The 12854-nt window shown below is 40.1% G+C and overlaps 1 protein-coding gene across 1 annotated transcript; it reads right to left on the bottom strand.

The window, feature by feature from the left end:
- Nucleotides 1-247: 247 nt before the first annotated feature.
- Nucleotides 248-12854, bottom strand: pld3 (phospholipase D family member 3). Its single transcript, XM_063907784.1, has 12 exons — nucleotides 12652-12854; nucleotides 9185-9280; nucleotides 7630-7680; nucleotides 7168-7325; nucleotides 6462-6642; nucleotides 6196-6313; nucleotides 5696-5823; nucleotides 5027-5224; nucleotides 3726-3865; nucleotides 2381-2546; nucleotides 2151-2250; nucleotides 248-1459 (listed from the first exon to the last, which is right to left on the bottom strand). The coding sequence occupies exons 2-12, from the start codon at nucleotides 9209-9211 to the stop codon at nucleotides 1272-1274; spliced, it is 1455 nt and encodes a 484-aa protein (XP_063763854.1). The 5' UTR covers nucleotides 9212-9280; nucleotides 12652-12854; the 3' UTR covers nucleotides 248-1271.

Genomic DNA, 12854 nt, shown 5'->3' with positions numbered 1-12854 from the left:
ATGAAAGAGGAGAGTATCTGTGTGGGGTTAAACACTCTCTTTAACACCATAGAAACAAAGTGAGGTGCCTGAGACTCTGATCTACTGGTTTAGTAAGTTATGTAAGATTTTTGCTAAAAAAAGAAAATCAATAAGAGTGGGATGAACTCCATTTTTTCATTTAAATAATTGTTTTTGTTCATATTTAGCCCAAATAATGCAATATATGTGTATGAGACACAGATAAATATAAACAGACTGGAACAGGTTTGATTGAAATGCATTTATTGAAAGTTATTTCTTTATAAAGACGGACGTAGATAGAGACTGCCCCAGAGTGGTTTTTTTAATGTGCATATGGCTTCTTTGAACAGTTGCCATAACAACCACTTCTTCACTAATTAGTAGCTGCAGTCACTCCACACAGTGGAAGTTAAATTAAAATCCACATTTACTGCCACTGCAAAACTGTATCTATTTCAAACCCTGCTGAAATGATCTCACAAAAATTAAGCTGAATTTTAAAAAGCTGCATCTGATTTCCAGTTCATGCGTGGATTCATTAGGTAACAACTTCACTCCCTGAGGTGTGCTAGGATTAAAAAAAGAAAACCCGCACTGAGGATGATGAAAATAAATGAGTTGTGATTGATTTTAAAAGAAAGAAAAGATCATTTGAAATTGTGACAACTGGAGATAGTTAACATAATTATTGTGCCTCATTTTGATACTAACCTGGCCTGATCAAATGTAAGCTAATGGTACATTTATTTGGAGACAACAACAAAAGAAAGCTGCAGGTTCTTGGTTTTTCAATGCAACAAACAGGGCGCAATGCATTCTGGTCTGTTACAGCAGAACAACTCACATTGTCCTTGTTTACCCAGCTTAACCCACACATGCATTTAAATCCCAGACCAGTTAAGATAACAACGGCCAAGAGATGCAAAATATTTATTGCCTACAAAAATGAATAAAAAGCACACTTGAAAAACGTGTGGGCGTGTAACACTGCTAATGAGCAGTTTACTGGTTTTACGGCATGTTGCTCACCAAGTTTGGCACTAAAGTGTAAAGCAGCTTTTCCGGAAGTTAAATATCTTTCTTTGGACCTTGTCGAACTCCGCTCAGCTGAGAGGACAAGTGGCGGGTTCCTCGGCTCATGCTACAGATGAATAGTGCAAAATGCATGAGTGTTTAACACTAAGGTCAAAGTGCAACTATAGCAGGGTAATATGTGTTGCAGAGAAGAGTCCGCTCTGATGAAGGATCTGTGATAGTGGCTGATGAAACTAACACAGGTCTTTTAGGTTTGAGTGCTGAGTGAGGGGGGTGCTGTAGGCGGAGTCCCAGTCCCTTTCAAACACGGCCTGCAGCTGTGATTGGACGTTTGGCTCGGAGGACTCTGAGGCCGTTTGGTTGACGACCAATGCTGAGCCGGCTGTGCTCACAAAGTAGTCCCCTGACCAGTTCGACGTGCCTGAGGACAGAAACACACACAGTTTGTCATCACTCCTCCATGACATATTGGAAGGTGATTTTTATTGTACGATCAGATGTGATTATTAATATATCATTTCAATATTAATAGCTGGACAGGCACAGCAGAAGCCTCAGTGAAAGACTTGTTCCCCCAAAATGGAAGTCATTCCTCCCTGTCGTCATTAAACTGTTGAATATACATCTATATTATACATACAGTACATTGTAGTACATGCTATTTTACATATAAATATTTGATGTTATCTTTTTTGGACACTACTTCTTATGGTTATTTAAATATGTGATTTAATTTATTGCTATCTTTTATTGCACACTCGTTATACAATCTCTTTTGTGAATGTAAATATTATAATTCACTGTTATTTTATCTTTTATTTGATATTTTACCTTAACTTCTTATGATTTTTTAAACATTTTATTCTATTTTTTGCATATTCTAACTCTGAGTTCTTATGTTTGTATATAAATCTGATATTATATGAACTTTTATCGCACACTATAACTTTATCTTCTTATATTTTGATGAATATTTTTGTTCAATTTCTATTTTTCTATATATTTATATTCATCTGTTATTTATTTAGTTCTAATTCTAATCAGCAGTCACAAAGAGAATCTCCCCAGGATAAATACAGTACTCTGATTCTGCAGAGTGTGAGCAGCCTCACCTATGTATGCGATCTTATCTGTCACCATGTATTTGTTGTGGTTCACTCTGGCAAAGGGAATCTCCTTCTGCTGGGGGGAGGCAGGCACCACAAACAGCCTCTGGGGAAACAAGAGGTCATCATGTTATTGTTTTTTACTTTATAAAAGTCCTCCTAATATATACAACATTCTTTCTCAGTGGCAGATAACATGTGAACACTGGCAGGTCTAAAGAGGAAGAGCTACTCACCACCTCGATGTCCAGCCTGCTCTTGGGGTCATACACTGAGGCCAGAGACTTGAGGAAGGGGAACATGATGGGCTGGGTGCTGGCCCAGCAGCTGATCAGAAGGCGCACTCTGACCCGCTTCTCAAAGCTGACGCGCCTCAACTGGGTGTCGATGTCAGCCCAATACCTGCAGATAACGCCATATACACATTATAACCACATGAGATATTAACAACGCAAATAACCTGTGTCCTTAATCTGTTAGAACCTCTTTAGGTACCTTTAAATTAAAAGGATTTAAAGGATGCTAACTAAAAGAGAAGGAAACTGAGGATAAAACAAGACTGTGGCAGTGGGGTGTGGTTAGAGCGCGGCTGCTGGAGTGATTGGAGTGGCTCGGCCGGAGACCAGCTGATCGGAATCAGGTAACGAGTGCCAGAATAAGACGTGCTGGCCACAGGACGGACGTTGTCAGCGAACCCCATAGAGCTGTCATTTATTTTGAGTTGCCATTCATTATATTGGGACAATAAACCCATCCTTCTTTCATGTCCCTGTTCAGGCCCTACTGTGAGCATGTCAGCTCCCATACGGTAAAACGAGAGAAGGAGAAAAATCTAAAGCGCATACATTAAGTGAGTTTAGTTACAATCTGGGTGCAAAGTAGGCCTAACTATGCATGTGTTTTTGGCATAACATGAATCAAACCAATGAGAGTACTATCTCCTAGCCCCTTTGGAAGCTTGGTGCGCCCCACCTTCCATATTGCTGTTTATGTCTGATTGGGAACCTTTGAACAGCGGGGCACAGAGTCAGAATGAGCTTGCATGCCCCCAAACATTCTCAATATTCATTATAATATAATTAACAATAACTATAATAAAAATGTATTGAATGGCAATGCAACCCGTAGGAGTTATTTATAAGCATGCTGCTTCTTCGAACAGTTGCCATCACAACCACCTCCTCACTAATTGCAGTCTCTCCACACAGAGGAAATTGAATGAGTTAGTCTGCATTTACCGCCACTGCACAATCTATTGTATACACTGATGATTTCAGCATGAAATGAATTTAATTACATTTCCTTTAAAAGTGATAAAGACTGAGAGCTGAATATTAAAAGCGTGCATCTTATTTACAGTTCAGGCACAGATTCAAGCAGAAAATAACAAACAAGGCAAGTCTTTACTCCCTGTGGTTGCTAGGTTCCCACTGCAGGAAATACATGTGATGTGATTGTTTCTTAAAAGTGATCAAAGAAACGATCACTAAACATAGTGACTCTAGGAGCCAGTTTTAAACACGAGTAGAGAACCCCCAGATGAGATGTACCGGGAGGAGAGGTGACGCAGCGAGGCTGTACCTTTTAGGGTGTGAGAACTCCGTGGTGGGCAGGTAGTTCATGACGGCGATGTAGATGAAGCTCTGGGCGTCCTCCATCACACTGAGGATGGACTGCAGGTCTGAAGTCCTGCCGGCTGCACAGAAGGACGGAGGGGAGCTCTGAGGGAGGGGATACACATCTGGGTAAAAAATTGTTCATTCCTCGCCACAGTTTATAACAGTACGGGAGCCTGGGTAAGATGATGAGGAGGAGCAGAGGGCAACAGAGGTCTTTATGCAGCCCCTTTAAATGATAATTCATCAACCCCAATCATAGTGTTCGTTTCACAGCCTTCTCACATTTGATTCTGTTTTAACTGCTCTTCCATTGACACAAAAACATTAATAATCACCACATTTTATTCAACACCTTTTTAAGTTGTGAACAATGTCTAAGACTTCGGGTTTACATCAATAACTGCAGTGAATATACAAAGAATAGGCACTGAAATATATTAGTGGGTGGGTTTTATCTGATGGATGAATATAATGTAGGGCAGTGGTTCCCAAACTTTTCCTGCCGGGCCCCTCTTTGGTAGATACAAACATTTTAATAAACAAAGTGGGAACCACAGATCTAGGGTTACCCATCCATTTCCTTTGGCGGTCATTTTTGACGGGGACCACCGTCAGTGTTGACTCAACCACTCAAAATTCAATGGAAGTGAGGATGAGCAATTTCCTATCTTCAAATGCAAACTGTGGAGGATGTCGTAAGGCCTTGAAGCAATCGAATGTAAAACCCAATATGTATGATGGATGAAAGGAATTAATCGGTCAGATTTGACCCAAACACGGCAGGAGGGTTAATGTTATTTAGTTTACTGAAGCAGCATTAAATACACAAGGGATAATATGGAGCCAATATCATGTCGTCTTCAAAGCATCATAACGTCTCAGCAGTTTGAGCTACAGACATGCCAGTGTTTTCCTCTTAAACTACAGAAACAGCGCTAAACGTTATTAAGTTAACTGTTAACATATTATGGTTAGCAGTTCTGTTTTAATGAAACAAGTGAAAAATTCAAATTTTTTGTTTAACGGCCAAATATCCCCTATTATATTGTGTATAAGTCTTTAATGAGTGACATATAACACCTTTTTGGGATGTGTAAAACTTGATTATACTGTAAAAAATGACAATTTACAAGTCAAAAAACCAAAAATATGCACAAAGGAAAATGTCCTAATGTGGGTCTCAGAGGGTTAACAGATAGGGCTCTTTTTAATAATATACTGACTCAAAAATCTCTCCGCCCCCCCTCCCTGTGTGTTTCTCACCGACAGGTAGACGTTGGACGGCGTGTTGTTGAGTGGCAGCTCGAGGGGCGTGTCCTTGTTGTAGTCGGTGGAGAAGCTGGGGGGCCACGGTGAGGGGACTGAGTCACTCTGCCCCAGGAACCAGTAGGCCTCAAAGATCTTCCCCAGGTCTGCAGCCAGGCAGCTGCAGTTGTACACCACGGCACCAAGCTCCTTCACCTGTACACAATTATTTTGTGTCACAAAAAGTCAAATAATGCAGATCTAAAACCACCAAAATGATGAAGATACAATCACTTTTTTTTGGACAAAATGACGATACCTTTCTTAACCTTATTTTGAATAACAATAAACTGATTCATGAGATTTTAATCTTGAAATGTCTCTCTGGGGCTTCATACAGGCTCAACGTCTTTTGGGATGTTAACTTGCCCAACAAAGGACAAAAACATGTAATCAGCTTTTTGTGCTTTGCACTGAGCAAACTTCCTCTTAAAAGCAGAAGAAACTGAATTCTGCTTTGATCGCTTGGAACACACTCTCGCATTGAGTTTCACACATATCGCCTGGGATGTGAAGAAATCTCATTTACACATATAAGAAAAAACAATACTGTATTTAGCTTTTCTTGAATGAGTGACTTGATTAAGTGAGACTTATTTCTAACTGATAACCTATGTGTGTGTGTACCTGTGTGAGGGACCTCCAGTCCATGTTGGCACTGCCAATGTAAATGTGTTTTTTGTCCACGACCCAGAACTTTGTGTGGAGGACGCCTGAGGTGAGCTTTTGCACGTTTACTTCCCTGATATCAGCACCTGAAACAAAGGAATTTATCAGAAGGACAGAAACAGCAGTGAGATGCATGGAGTGAGTGGAGTAAGTATAAAACGTAGTGGACCTTCTGGTTTTCTGCTACAGTACAGACCCAAAATTAAAAAATAAGACTCTGCAAAAAATCTTTCTTACGAGACGATTGAAATGCTTGACCAAGTGAAATACTGGATTTATGGGAACATATACAGTATATCACAACAAACTCAATTGGTTATTTTCTGAAAAATACAGATTCTGGTTCTGACATTCACAGCTCTCAAATGCAAGCTGAATGTGGTCTTAAAAAACAAGAACTAAAGCTGTAGACCCGACAGTTGCAACATGTGTGCGTACTCGCTGGTACAAAGGGTCACCTGAGGCGTTGAGCAGTCGGAGGTCCTCCTGCGGCTGACGGCGCTGCGGTGTGTTCACTGCGATACGAACGGACACCTTCCCGGAGAGTTGAGCTAGTGTTTTCAGAACAGTCTCACCCTGAGAACACAGCCAGAACCTGAACGTTAATGTGATTCAAGCTTCTACCATCCAAAAATACACATTTCTTCTGTTAGATTGGTAAATGTCAGTTATGTTTTTTCATTTTCAGATTTTTTGTTTATGACGCATTCACAGCTCGGCTGACCTGATTGGCCGACGGCTCGTGAGTGCCAGTGTCTCTGTTAGTGAGCGTCCAATAGAAGGAGGCGATGTCCACGCTGCTGCGGGCCTCAGCCATCAGGTTGAGCCAAGCCTGGTAGATGGAGGGGTGGGTGGTGCTGGAGTTAAACGTCAGGCCTTCAGGGATACTCTCCACCAGAACAATCCTGGGGGTGGGGGGGGGTCAACTTTACATAGATTGTAAAGCTAGGCTTTGTTTATCTTTTCAATTCTAAGATTACCAGTTACTTTCATGAACTTTTTTTATTTTTTACTTGTTTATTAATGTATACTATGCAGTCTTCTAGACATCTTCAGAACAACAATCACACATTTTCCCCTATTTATTTTATTTTAAATTTACTTTCTTTATTCATCATCCTATCTTTTCTTGACTAGCAGTTTTTCTGTATTGGTGTTCCAACTCAGTTCATACATACAATTATATGTATAAAATAACAATTTTTTAAAAAAATGTGCTTGCTTGTTATAGATCGTTTGACAGAATTCACTAAACGTTTGAATAATATAACGTTTTTAAATACTTACAGGTTCATTATGACTGAGCAACCGTCTTTGCAGCTAGAGAAGGTACACTATGAGCTGTGGCTTACATCCAGTGTGTGTGTGTGTGTGTGTGTGTGTGTGTGTGTGTGTGTGTGTGTGTGTGTGTGTGTGTGTGTGTGTGTTACCTGCAGGGGTCTGAGCAGGACTGGGCCTGGGGCAAACGGAGGCTGCTGCTCGGTGCAGGATGGGCGGGGGAGGCCCTGGGTGTCAGCAGGTTGTAGAGGGCGGTGGCAGCCAGCAGCAGGGCGGCCACCGTGGCCAGAACTACAATACACCTGGAATACTGGGGGGGGTTGATACTTACATCATGTCTTTGGAAGATACTGTACTAGATTCTGTCTCGCTCTCAACTGTATAGTGCGTGGTATAACAGGGTAGGATAGCAGACTCTATTTAGAACATACTGATGAGGAAATAAAGGTCCAATACCGGACCATTTGGTCTGTTCTGGGATTTGAACCGACGACCATCCCGTTGCCAAGCCAAGTCCCCTTAGACTGAGCTACTGCTGCCCATTTTAAGGTCTCACAAGTTTGCGCCTCCTGGTGTTGAAATACCTATGACTATTATTTGAGTGTGTAACTCACCATTTGTGCTTTCCTGTTGGTTTCTTGCCTCCTCCTCTCCACGTCCACCAGCTGCAGACATCAGAGAACACAATGAGCATACAACTTCTAAAATACAGACAAAATACAACATTTGGAGGAATTCAATTTCAACCTTACTGTTAGAGCCAGTATTTAGTTTTTATTAAAAACTCTGTAGTCTACACAGTATAACGGACTACAATTCCCATCATCTGAGGTGGCAGAGATGGGGAAGCTGTCGAAAACCAACGCATCAGAAATGTCTGTTTAAGGCATCTTGTGGCTTGATGGAAAAATAGAGAAAGAAGCCATGACACTTACCAAATGTGCAAACATGCAGTTAGCAACAACAGATCACTTATCTTATTGGGAACACAATCACTGTAGTACTCATAAATGTCAGTGCTTCTTTTTGTGTTAAAGTTTATTTAATTCAAATCTAGACTAGAAGCATTTATCACTTCATTTTGTGAATCGGTTCAAATTAAATGTTATTGGAGGAAGAGGAAGAGAGAGGTTGCGGTGGAAAAGTATTTTGTGCTTAGGAAGGTACCGCAGGGTGAAAGGAGCTTCGATGCTTGCTTTGTTATCTGATTTAGCATAGGATACACTGGACCGTCCTTTAGAAAAGCAGAGTGTGGAATGCATTACATTTTTTCTGAATGCAACATGTTTGAATGGTTATATGCACAGAAGAAGATATGCAGGCCTAACCAATATTGCATAAAGTATTTTTTATTCAAATAGTTTCTTACATTTATAAAAGGGATTAGCGTTCAATTAATTTGAGTGAACAGGAGGGTGAGTAACCATCTCCTTTCACTTTCCTTTTTATATTTTAATTCCAATCTTAGTAATATACTTTTCACCTTTGTCTACGTTTATAAAGCCCGCCTGAAACAGCACAAAAACACACAGGAAGTATGTAGATGCGCTCTTAGCATTCCATGATGGGAAAGTTGTAGTTTATCTGCGGTCAGATTGGGGACTGTGGCTGTCCTGATGAATTCTGCTTTACATCTTTCCCTAACCCCATTACATTTTTTAAAGAGGTTAAGGAAAAGACACAGGACTTGATTTGTTTGGATTATTTGACCATAACCCTGTTCATGACTCCTTATAATGACTCGCTAAAGTTTCTGAGGGTAAGACCATCTACACATGTGAAATACATCTCATCATTTGTCTCTTAACTCTGTCTGCCAGTGAGGTTTTCTTAAATGAAAGAGTATGAAATGAATTTGACACTGTGACATGAGATAAGCTCTGAGTAACTACAACTGAAATGTACAGAGAGGAATTTCCCACAGCACATTGTAATAATACAGTGCAAGCTGCTATGGTTTCTTTAATTAACCTTTTTTTGTTGGTTCCTTTTCCTGAAGGTCAGAATTGAATCGATTTATTAGATTTTCAAGTATTCACCATATTCTCACTTTAGCCCTGCTTTAGCCAGTAAAAGATAGGTATTCCTTTATTGACAAAACTAATCCGAACGTGGAATCACATTTTACTTTTGATAATCTCTTTGATTTAATGAAGTATTGGTTCTTACCTGGTTGTAGGGGATGTCCATCTTCATTGTCACAGACAGAATAACCTCTGCTGTGATGGATATCGATGGAGTCCGCTCAGGTCAGAGGATGCAGTTCTGAGACCAAACAAAACCAAACATTACATCACGAGTGTATGACTCTGTGGGAAGGATCTGACGAATGACAGTAAGAGCTCACATGCTGGCAGCTTGAAGCAGCAGCAGGAAGTAAACATCTTTACTTCGCTATGTAACTGGTGTTCTAATTTATCAGGTATGTATTTCACCAATAATACTTTTCTGTTCATGTTTTCACTTCTTTTTGTATTCATTTCTCTTGGAGGAGCTTTCATATTGAAATTACGTGACCTCACTTCCTAGTGAGTTTGCGGCATTCCTCTCAGTCAGCGTTCTGCTCCCAGAGGAGAGGTGTGCATGAGCTCAACCTGGCTTGTGAAGTTGCTTGCTGTACTGATATTTGATGTTTCACACAGAGAATAAATTTCCTTGGCTGGCAAAGTGAGCAGTTGTCCACGTCTCCTTCATACATTCAAACACAATGCAGAGTTTGGTAGTAGGGTCAGGCCAGACCGGCTACAACTACACTAATGACTGATGTTTTACCAAACAGGAGGGGATCGAATGAAGTTTACACAAGGAAATATATTATTGAAATGAAATATTGAAACTGAAATACATTTAGTGTGAGTAAGTGATAGTCATAAATATGCTTGATTTAACCTAAAGTAGCAACGTAGTAGGGCTGCACAATAATCAGGATTAAGATGAAACTGCAATATGGACTAGTGCAATATCACCTGAGGCCAACTATTTGTTAATTATTAAAAAATAAAACATATTATACAGTATATTTTTTGTCTGTTACAGGCAAAATATATGTAAATATTATTCGGAATGACATGCCCGACAGTGCTGCATAGATGTCTCAGCCTACACATCGTATTCTACATGCATAATAAAATACATATTTTTGAGTAAAATCCCTCTAAACAAGCCTTATAATGATCACTTTAAGACATAAATATGTATATATATAAATGACAATGAAAATTGATGCTAAAATGATCAACCCCTTCAACTCAGTCAAAATTATCGTTATTTTATCCAAATCGTGCAGCACTGCTAGATACACTACACAGACAAACGTTTTGAGACACACACACATTACACCTAAACTCCCCCCCCCACCACCCCTTTGCAGCTGTAATAGCTTCCCCTCTTCTAGGAAGGCTTTCTACTAGATGTTGGAGTGTGTCTGTGGGAATTCTTGCCCATTCATCCAGAAGAGCATTGTGAGGTCAGACCCTGATGTTGGGCGAGAGGGCCTGGCCCCCAATATCCGTTCTAGTTCATCCCAAAGGAGTTCAGTGGGCCTGAGGTCAGGGCTCTGTGCGGGCCAGTCCAGTTCTTCCACACCAAACTCTTCCAACCATTTATGGACCTTACTTTGTGCACTGGGGCACAGACATGCTGGAACAGGAAAGGGTCTTCCCCAAACTGTTTCCAAAAGGTTGGAAGCATAGAATAGTCCAGAATGACTTGGTAAGATGAAGCATTAAGAGTCCCCTTCACTGGACCCCCCTATACCAGAGTGTCCCAATACTTTTGTCTATATAGTGTATCTATGAAACAACCGAGCAATCTCTCAGCCCATTGTCTCTACTCTCTTTACAGATGTGACAAAGGGAAGGTTCTACAGACAGAGAACAAGCTGCACAGCTCATCTCTGGAACAAAGGGCTGCTGGGAGCTGAGCTGACCACCAACAATAACATCCCCCACAGAACAAAGTCTTTACTGGAATCTCAGGTCTTGTGATTCCTGGTTCCTTAAAGGGATAGTCCGGTGAAAATTCACCCCAGGGTCTTTTTCTGCATGAAAACTGATCAAGTAAGCCCTCCAGAGAGTTTTTTTCCGTTCATCAACCAGTCTATTTGGTCAATTTTCACCGGACTATCCCGTTACTAGAGAGAGGAAGTATGGACACCTGATTGCTGACAGCAGCAGTGAAGAGCCTCAGTTTCTCTGAAATAGCAAATACTCACATGCAACTCATTACAGCGGCTGGTTAGGAACATACAGAGGACTGGCCACAGACTTTTTGGGGATCTTGCAGAACAGTTCAAGTCACGCACATGCGGGAAACAAACCATTCAACATATTTGGGAGAAAGGCTTTCTTTGAATCTTGTCCCAAGAAAGCATCATATTTGCTGCTCACTCTGTTGATACTCTTGTAAACAGATCCCAGGGGAAACAAGCAGTATACACATTAAGATAAAGCAAAGTTAAAATCTTCTAGTGGGATATTGGAGGCCAAACAAGGCTGGGTTATAACGAAAGTGAATCTGAAATAGGGAACAGTCATTTTGCAATTTGACATATTTCATATTTTCCATTGTCGGCTCACGTTTCAAGTAGCACTTTGTGAAACATTGCAAAAGACTACATTCCACTCTATTTGCATTGAGTTTAAATTAGCAGATGATGCCTATTAGGGGGAATATATAGCATTCAAAGAATACACCTTTAAATGTCAGAGTGTGTCAGATCCTAAAGTCCATTATAGAGTTGGTAGACTGGTAGCAGTGGACAGAGAAGACTTGCTTATCTGAGCAGAGGAACACATCACATTAGAGAAACCCCTTGAGAGAGGAACCAGAGCACATTAACTTAAGTACAATTTTGAGATACTTATACTTGAGTGTTTCCATTTAATGCTACTTCTCCAGAACATTTAAGGGAAATGTAATTATACTACACTACGTTTCTTTAACAGCTTTAGCTACTTTTAACAAAATGTATGTCTTAAAATTAAACTAGTGGACTAACTATTTAAGTCACAAAACAATCCAATTATTTAAATATTTTACAAAAAGTCAATTAGAACTTTGTTATTCTACAACAGTAAAATGCTACTTGATGCAGCAATATTATCCAGACATGTGTAACATTTGTAAATCACAAATGAAGGCGTTTTTCCAGCACACTAATTACTTTTACCTGCTATACTTGAAGTACATTTAGCTGATAATACTTTAGTAGTACTTATAGTCAAGCAAAGTATCTGAATACTTCTTCCCTCTCTGAGAGGAACACGAAAAGTTTTGGCTCAAGTTGTACAAGTGAGAGTCAGGGAAGACTAATCAATTATCGAATGACCCAGACGAATAAAAAGAGCAACACTTATTTTGTGAGCTTCAGTAAAGATAACAGACACATAGCTAGTAGAAAGCTAACAACATGTATGTAGCTCATGTGGTTCACAAAGTTCTTTGAAAAACACATTAGATAAGTAGCAATTCCCGACACTATGCAAACCCATTTGTAGCACCATACTTATTATAATTTAATTAACTATTAACTTACATTGTTACAAGCGACTAGTTTACTGAGCCGACGAAGAGTCTCCGACAGTGGTAAACAACAAAACAAGTCGCTTTCAGCTGACAGAAAACTATCAACCCACCTTAAAATTCGTCCAAATTCAGAGGAATCCCGCAGATACAGCGTCGAGGTATGTTCTTTATTTAAAAAAAATCACATTTAACCTTATTGTTTCATTGTTAAAAACAGTAAGAACAAAGGAGGAGCTCATTCCTTGCGCTCTTGAGAGTATTGATATGTAAACAGATGAGACACGGCTATGTCAGGTCATGTGATCACAACCGG

Source organism: Eleginops maclovinus, chromosome 18, assembly GCF_036324505.1.
Source record: "Eleginops maclovinus isolate JMC-PN-2008 ecotype Puerto Natales chromosome 18, JC_Emac_rtc_rv5, whole genome shotgun sequence".
In the NCBI taxonomy this organism is placed as follows: domain Eukaryota; kingdom Metazoa; phylum Chordata; class Actinopteri; order Perciformes; family Eleginopidae; genus Eleginops; species Eleginops maclovinus.
This window is presented reverse-complemented; position numbering and strand designations above follow the sequence as displayed.

What these genes read in the sequence shown, in the direction of transcription:
- pld3 (XM_063907784.1), bottom strand. Translation starts at nt 9,211, where the DNA reads ATGAAGATGGACATCCCCTACAACCAG. An exon ending in CCAACAGGAAAGCACAAATG is followed by an intron (nt 7,326 to 7,629) that starts GTGAGTTACACA and finishes AACCCCCCCCAG; the next exon opens with TATTCCAGGTGTATTGTAGT. An exon ending in ACTGGAGGTCCCTCACACAG is followed by an intron (nt 5,225 to 5,695) that starts GTACACACACAC and finishes AATTGTGTACAG; the next exon opens with GTGAAGGAGCTTGGTGCCGT.